We start from the raw sequence: 8,879 nt of genomic DNA on the forward strand, positions 1-8,879 counted from the left end.
ATAACTACGCCTGCCAGTTACCTGGTTATGCTTAACACTTATTCTCTCAGACGAGAGAGAGAGAGAGAGAGAGAGAGAATAATGCATAAAAGATAAACAGGAATCAGGGCTAATAAAAGGAAGTTGACAGAGTATACAGAGACTTAGGCATGGTGGAGCTGGTTAGCTTTGGGTCTGCAGTGCTTTCATAGCCTGAATACCACTGAAGTCAACGGGTGTTTTGTCTGAGTAAGTAGTGGCAGACAGGGCCCTTTAAAGGTGAATCAAAGGGTTTTTCTACCTTCCAAAACCTGAGTGTAGTCATTCAAGAGTCTGTTTCCTAGAAAGGAGTGAGCTGCTTCCTGTGTTACTAGAGCTCTTTCATCTACTCAAATGCAAGCCCCTGATATCAAAGTCTTTTCACAACTAGTATGTTGTACTTCTTTGACTATTGTGGTATACCGGTATGGTTAAAAGGAATGCAGATGTCTTATACCGCCAATAGCTCTGCCTGTTCAGGGAGAGACATAACTATTCCGGTATCAGGCACTGTTATGCTGACATAACTGCACCCACACTTTGTTGAACTGGTATAATGGTATCAATAAGGTGCCACTAGTACTCCTTTTCTTTTTGTATCAATTAAAAAAATCATAGTCGGGCCTGGGCAACACTTGAAAATCATACCATTCTACGTACTGGCAGGTAAGCAAAGGAGAAACAACATTTAAAATATCTTTATTTTATGTGGTGTAGCTTTGTATTTCAGAGACATGTTTGGGTCACATTTAAATGAGGCAAGGGAGCATGAGATCTGTTACTTTAAAAGTTGTCTGGCTCTATTCCTCAGACTATGTCTGAATAATGGAGATCAGCCTTGACCGAGGCAAGGAAACGACAGTAGAATACAGGCATTTTCTACAGCAGAAAGATCAGAACAAAAGGCTGGAAACAGATCATAACACACATACGAGAACAGTGTGAGGTCTAGGGATGGCAGGTGGGGGAAGCGGAGGACTGCAAAGAGCTGCGCCTAGGAAAGGAGACACTCAAACATGTACTCTTCATTAATCCAAGCAAAGCTTTGCTCCTATTACTGCCATCCATGTCTCTCCCCCTCACGTGTGTTCAACAATCCCATTGTGCCAAGGCTCCATTTAAACTGTAAACTTATCGAGGGGACTGCCTTTATTTTGTGTACAAAGGCCCTGATCCTGACTGGGGCCTCTGTGCACGAGTGGAATAAATGCTACTGCAGCTAACTGGTAATGCTAGAGTACAGAAGACCTCCACAGAGACGGTATGTTCTTGGCTTTTGTGGTGAAAAGTAAAACAGATGGGATGGATAAACAAATACCCACCCAGCCCGAAATTACTGCATGTCGGCCTTTACTGTAGTCGTCAGTGCACATCTGTGATGTGTCTAGACATTAAAGGCCAGTCCTGGTTTGCTGTGAGTAACCAGGATCTGCAGGAGATTGGTGAGCAGGTTCCAACCCACCTGCTCACTTTACATTTTCGAGGCTATATCTGCAAGGAAGAGGACTTTAAAAACAAAAGGGGCTGAGATTCTTCTCTACGCTGGACCCCAAAGGGCTTTGCAATTCAGCAAAGGCCACGTCTACATACACACCTACTCTAGGCAGGGAACTCCTGCATAGTTCACTTGTGATGGCACAGTGTTTTCTTCACCTGGAAATCCCTCAGTACTCGAGCTCACCTGTAATAACTGCCTCACTTTTGCTTTCCCTTTCCAAACACTTAGCTGCTCTTTGCTGGGTGACAGCAGAGCTGGGTTTTTCTGCCCTAGACTAAAGCAAAATGAGGTTTCATGTACTTTTTCTTAACCAGAAAGAGCCTTTTGGTATAAAAGCAAGAGCAATGGAGAAGAAAAACCACATTCAGAGCCAAGAGAGAGGCAAAGCAGCCCGGAGACACAAGAGGCAACTAAAGCAACGTCCCAGCAAATACACGGAAAGGTAAGGGTGACTCGCCTGCAGCCTCTCCTTACGACACAATTTCTCTTTATTGAGGGCTTCTGTTGTGCTCTATGGTAGACAGCAAGGAATGAATGTTGTACAAGCAAAGGGCGTTACACCTGTAATGTATTATTAATGGCTGAATATTTAAACAAAAAACGCTCTGATTCATGAATAGTTTCCTGGAGAAAATGGGAGTTCAAGTTGCTATGATTTGTAGCATGTTTTCGTTTTGTGTCTGGAGAATTGTTGGGTACTTGTGAAAAGTGTTTGCCTACCGCCAAAACTTTGACAAATGACATTTCATACAAAAATGTGCATGGATTAAAAATAGTTCAGTCATCAAATTATGGAGCAGAAACAATGTCATGGGATTTAGGAGCCCAGCAACAAAATATACAATGACTATCAAATTGCAAAAAGACAAAAAACGGTCAGTAGCCTGAAAATTATTGATCAGAACTATTTGGCAAGTGGCAGATATATATTTGCATAAAATTAGGATTAGTTCACACTTTGCTGTACTAAAAGAAGTAGGATCAATTTGTAACAAATGCTATCGGATGACGTATCCTGCTCCACTGACTAGCTACTTCATTCTTTGACTACACAGTGTACAAGTATTTACAACAGCTGACATCTGAAGAGTGGTCTGAAAAGAACTGATAATTCTGCTGAATCTCAATATGTTGTTTTCTTCTTTTTCTGAAAACTGTCACGTCTGTCAGCTGTTTAATTTAACAGCCAATCAAATGAACTGGTTGGCTTGAGGAAGACATGAGAAATGGTAACAATTCTTTTACTTCCCAGTCCCCTATAGGAAGCCACCGAACTCAGCTGGGCATTTCACTGATTCTGATGTGTCCCCAGCTGCCTCCTGCAGTAGCTTTAACAATGTTTTAAGAAACAGTAAAAAGAAAATTTAGAGCTAGGTTTGTCTCCAGTGCAGGCCTAGCTTATGAGACACCATCCAACCCGCTGGCTGGTAAGCCAGGCAACCTGGCATGTCAGTCATGTATCTCTCCCGTTCTGTCTCCATTAGGGAAAATGGTGAACGTAGGCTACAAAGTTCTCTTTGCTCTGGCCATCTGGACGATGACTACAGAGGCCTTTCCCAAAGGCGCTGAGAGGACAAAATGCCACCTCACAAAATACAAGTCCCTGCCACCTCGGGAACTGGAGGCCTTCAAGAAAGCCAAGGACAAATTTGTAAGTGTGAAGAACACACCCTGGGCAATAACAGCACTGTGAGCCCTGGGCTGTAATCTGAAGAGCAGCCCTCTCTGCGTGTCCCTTTGGACTCAGGGAAGAAGCTCAAAACCAATTATCAAGAAGGATTTGGTTTTACATTTCTCCCAGCTCTAGCACCCTGCTGGCAAGCTCCAGGGCTCTAGCACAGCGTCTGCTGAACCCAGGTCCTCTCCTCACTGGAGTAGGATGACAAAGCACAGTTTAAAGTTCGTCATGAGTATCTCTGTCATATCCCTTGAGGATACCAGCCCGAGAGATACAAGGGAGACATCTGATACCAGCATCTCTTCTCCCTGCATCACCACTGGGATTGCATGGATAGAACTGAGGGAAGAACTAGTACAGGTTTGTTCCTGCTCCTACATACATATGGGTCTCTGTTCTTTCCTTCTGCCTCCAGGAGGACATGATGCTGTTGTCAGACCGAAAATGCAGCACCAGGATTTTCCACCGGAACTGGGAAGTCCAAGAGCTGTCGGTACGAAAAATCTCAGTCAAGGGGTACAAGAAGGTCACATGCTAGCAGATGCTTCTCTCCTCACATGTGCCCCCTCTGAATCTGATCTCACTTAGCCCTATGCTAATCTGACACGTGGCACTCTGACCATTGACTTGGAAGTCACTGATTGAGTCAGGAGCATGTCTGATCTGACTGTGGCTCTTTCTCAGTGTAAATAAGGGTCACCCCTCACCTTCAGTTCAGGTGTCTTCTCACTGGCTATAAACTGGTGTCAAGAAAGGCGTGTGGAGATGAAGCTGTTTGCAGTCCAGAGTGATTTCAATATTTCATTTACTGACAAATCAATAAAGCCCTGAGTGGCTTCGGAAAATCTCCTGTTTCAACCTAGTCTAACCACCCCTACGCATGAGAATTTCTAGTCCTGTATCTGCACAGCTGTGTATATTTCTCCCACAGACACTGTCTTACCTACGAGTTTCTCTCCCCAGGAGCACGATAGAGTCATCCTGGTAGAGAAGGAGCTGGACTTTACCATTAACGTGCTGGAGAACATTGAGGACACCAGTCTGTCCAAGCTGCTCTCAAGGCCTCTAGAAATCCTGACGCAAATCAGAGGGGACCTGAGGGGCTGCGTGAGTATTCAGTGACAGATTTCTCTTTCAGTGCCAGATGTGAATCTCTTCAAGGAGAACCCTTAGGAATTTCCCAAATGGGTTGCTTTACCTTGTACCCACAAATACTTGCATGTGGCCCTTGCTTTGGGCCCATCCTTACATAGGACATTGAAAGCGGGGGTAGTTGATATGATATGCACAAGGGTAGCCGCCTAGACTATGTCAGGGCAACAACTGCTCTGCGCCTGGAGAGAAAGGGCTTTGGTCCACTGTCGGCTGAAATCTCTGGGCACCAACCAGTCTGTATCAATTTTGTTTTCAGACCAGAGAAACTCATTCTCATCGACACTCCAGGAGGCTGAACAATTGGCTCCAAAATTTCCATGAGAGCAAAGAGACGGTGAGTAGTCAGTCGAGACAATGAGGAAAGGGAACTTCCATACAAATTAGAGAAGGAACTAGGTTCCCATCCCAGAGGCCAGGGTGGATTTCTACAATCTATTCTCTGGTGCCTTGTCCAGCCTGTTTCAATAATCCCAGAACTGTAGCTGTGCACAAATCTAGCAGATCTCAATAAAAAAACCCTGTTGTGTCTGCTGCTACAGTGACTGTCTGTAACAAGATTATACCACCAGGGATTTTGACCCTCTGCAATAAATCAGGCTTTTTAGGAAATGCGGGAGGAGGGGTGAAGCAGGGAGATTTCTATCCTTATTATCTCTTCGTTTTTAAGAATGGTGGCTTTAATTTAGCCGCATTCACACTTCCTGTTGTAAATAGTCTCTCATTTCCCAGGAAACACCTGGCTGCCTGGAAGCATCTGTGATCCTCAATCTCTTCCGACTGCTGAACGAAGACTTGAGATGCGCAGCCTACAGGGAGCTCTGTGTGTAGCCATCTGGTCTCTGCAGTGCCCGTGTCCACATCTACTTAGAGACCGGAGAGTCCCGAGCCTGAGAGCACTGCATACATATTGGGAGAAGACATGGGTCAACCAGGAACATTCATCTTCTCCCTCTGGCTTCTGATCATAGGTCCCCAAGCAAACTGATTCCATCCTTTTATACCAAAGAATTACACAACAGTTGGCCTCCAGGTTGCTCCAACTTCCAGCTGGTGCAGCACTCTAGACTCCTTACAGAAGATTAATTGTAGGACCATTTTTCATCACAGTTGGAATTTAGGATTTCAATAGGATTTGGCCTCTGGGGATATTATTTATTGAATGTAATTGTATTGTCACTATATGAATGCATTTTAGCCAAGGGAACAGATCCAAAAATATTGGAAACATTTCATAAGCTTTAATTTAAAACAACAAAACAACGCACTCCAGTTCTAGGATTTACATACTAGTCACAGCTTCAGATCTCTTAGAAACAACCTCAGGAAATGCATTCTTACTGTAAATATCCTCGGCAGATGTATTTATACAGAGTATATTTTTATCTTGCTGATTCTTTATGTATTATAACCTGACTAAGAAGGGTAATTGATTTGTATAACTTCCAGACTTGAACCAAAGTGTTCTTTATTATGGATCAGCTATTTATTATTTATGTATTTATCTATTACTAAGATTATGCCTTTTTATTTATAATTGTGAACCAATAAAATTGTTTTCCCAGGCTTTGGCATTCCTGTCTTTCAATTAAAAGCATTTTGTTAACAGAAAATTGGGTGCACTGTAGTAATAATACCCAGCTCCTGCAGAGTGCTGTGCAGCAGTAGATCCCACAGTGCTTTACAAAGGAAGTCCTTCTCATTATTCCTGATTTTACAGATGGGGAACTAAGGCACAGAGAGGCAAAGTGACTTGTCCAGATCACTCAGCAGGCCAGTGGCAGAGCCAAGGATGTTGAGAGCCGGTCTTACACTCTAGCCTCTAGGCCACACTGCCTCCCTCTTACATTGCAAAGCTGCTTGCTTTTGGATCACCCTCACTGCATTTCCAAACGGGCAACTAAAGGCCAAAGAGAGCTGTGAATCTTGTCTTTCTCCTTCCTTTTGGCATTACCATTAGAGCTAGACAAATGTTCCCTGGGGAGTCCTGACCACATAGCTGGTACAGGAGAACATGACTTGTTGTCAGGAGTAAACTAAAAACAGAAACAGAAGGAAAACAGCAAGAAAGGTTGCAGACAGAAGGAACACAGCAAGAAAGGTTGCAGGATCTCATCAACATGCCACTCTTCAATGCCCCAGTAAACATCTGCTTTGACAAACCTTCACAATGGACAGGCTGGAAACAATATTTTGCAAGATTTCACATTGCTACCAAGGTCCATAAAGAAACTGGAGATATGCAGGTATCTTCTTTCATGTATGCTGTGGAGACACAGGCAGAGCATATCTCTAAATCCTTTTCATTTTTACTGAAGACAGTCACAAACATGACTATGCAAGCGTTCTAGCTAGCTTTGATACATTCTTTATACATCAGAGATAAGTGGTTTATGAAAACTAGAGAATTCAAGAGCCATGGGAAAATGTTGACTGTTTCATAAGAGTTCTGCATACTCTGGCTGAAAACAATGATTATGGGAATGCAAAACATGAAAATAGACAGGCTAGTTATTGCAGTAACTGATTAAAAACCTTTGGCAGCAGCTACCATTGAAAGATTGAATTTTAGCCACAGCTATTCAAGTAACAAAGCCATCAGAGCTGGTGAGACAGGGAAACCAAGAGCAACTCTCAGAACTTCAAAAGCAAAAACTAGCTTAGAAGCTGTTAACAGATGCAGCATGAATATTAAAAGTTATTCCCAAAGAGCTTCCTGACAGATTCAGCCTACGTCAACAAGGGACAGGGACAGATTCTGCCTACGTCAACAAGGTGTGGAAAAAGTCATAGTCCAAGAGATGATGCATGTCCAACCAGAGATACACGGTGTACTAAATGCACAAAATATAGACATTTTGCACCTGTTTGCTGCACCAAAGCAGTCAGGGAGCTGACTCATTTTACAGACAATTAAGAGCCATTCTTTCTGGGATCTATCACTTGTGATGATATAGAGCCTGCTTGGACAGTGAAAGTGAATATTTATGGCAAGACTGTTGACTTTAAAATTAACTCAGGAACTGACATTGCAATCATCTCAGAGGGGACCTACGAGCACCTTCAACCCCTCACGGAGTTAAAGTCACCAGACACAGCTCTCAACTAGCCCTGGAGGTATTCAGAACTGGATGGGCCAGTTCGCCACAGAAATAACTTACGAAGACCAAAGCTATGCATTCACAGTCCATGTGATCAAAGGATCAAAGACCAGTAACCTCCTCAGCCACAGCATGGCAGCCATGTGGGCCTAGTGAAGAAAAGTAGAAGAACTCAATGAAGGATTTGATAACCCAAGGCAGAAGTGAAGGAAATCTGGGGGAAGTGAGTGCACCCATGATTCTCTATGCTGGTGGAGGTGTTCAGGGGTAGGAAGACTCAGCTGGGTCAGGGACTGCCCTGCCAGGGGCACAGAGAAAATTCCCTTGCAGCAGAACCAGCCAGGTGGCAGGAAGTGCTTAGAAGCTCTGCAGTGAGCCCAGGGAAGAGGCTTAGAGAGAGCAGAGCTGAGACACTGGGAGCCTGGCAAGAGGCTGAGTCAAAGGCCCACGACAGGGCCAGGTAGGAAGCGGTCCAGGGAGGTCACAAGGAGTCTGCGCAGTCAGGCCTTGGCTGCCTATCCAGGGATAGCAGAACCCAGGGCGAGGGAAGGCCTGTGCCCCCCTAGCAGCCCTCTCAGGAAGGTGGAATGGACGAGTCTGGTGTCAGATCGAAGGCCCAAGGTAAGGGTGACAGGGAAGTGTGTGTTTGACCGTTCGTTTATTCCAGAAGGGGTGGGGCTCTATGTTACCCGGGCAGAGGCCATGTCACAGGAAGCAGCAGACCACGGCACCACCAGAGCTGCTATCAGTGGGGGCCCAAAGGAGAGGTGAGCTTGCTGTGCTATGCCTAATGAGTAGGGGGGGGGGTGCACTGGCCAGGAAGTAGTGTTGCCAACCCTCCAGGATTTTCCTGATGTCATCTGATGAATCCTCCAGGAATATGTCCAGTCAAACTTGGCAACCCTACCAGCAAGTCACTCTCTTACACAGGCCTGGTTCCATGAAGCAGCCAGGAGAGCCCATGCCCAGCGGCCCAGCTGGAACTGACAGCAGCAAAAAGCTAACAAGATGGCCGAGCTGGTTCTAGTCACAGCAGCATAAATTCTAGTATCAGTTGAATCAGCTCAGCCTGGCCCTCAGAACTGGGACAGCTGGTCACCTACCTGAGCAGCAGAGACGGCTGGAGAGTTAGTAAAACAACAAAAAGTCAAAGGCAGAAAAGGAGGAAAGATCACTAACTCTTCCACCAGCCCCATGTTCACACAGAGTCTTGGATTCAGAGTTCATATGCCATCAAAGCGTAGGTTGCATCAGGGTTGATCTCAGGCCCACCTCATTGTTAACCTCCGTTCCAGTTATCAGATCTGATGGCCTCCTAGATTTCTCTTTGATCCATTTCATCTACAGCCCCAACTAGATGCAGCCAGAAACAGTCCGAGATGTGACTGGTATGAAAGAACAACAGAAGAGGCTGTAAGGCGGAAGAGAGAAG

At 44.9% G+C, this 8,879-nt stretch overlaps 1 protein-coding gene across 1 annotated transcript; it reads left to right on the forward strand.

The window, feature by feature from the left end:
• The first annotated feature begins 3,005 nt into the window (after positions 1–3,005).
• On the forward strand, positions 3,006–5,177 carry LOC142068470 (interferon lambda-3-like). Its single transcript, XM_075117624.1, has 5 exons — positions 3,006–3,167; positions 3,610–3,687; positions 4,158–4,301; positions 4,606–4,683; positions 5,079–5,177. The coding sequence occupies exons 1-5, from the start codon at positions 3,006–3,008 to the stop codon at positions 5,175–5,177; spliced, it is 561 nt and encodes a 186-aa protein (XP_074973725.1).
• Positions 5,178–8,879: the final 3,702 nt, after the last annotated feature.

This window comes from Caretta caretta, chromosome 11, assembly GCF_965140235.1.
Source record: "Caretta caretta isolate rCarCar2 chromosome 11, rCarCar1.hap1, whole genome shotgun sequence".
Taxonomy (NCBI): domain Eukaryota; kingdom Metazoa; phylum Chordata; order Testudines; family Cheloniidae; genus Caretta; species Caretta caretta.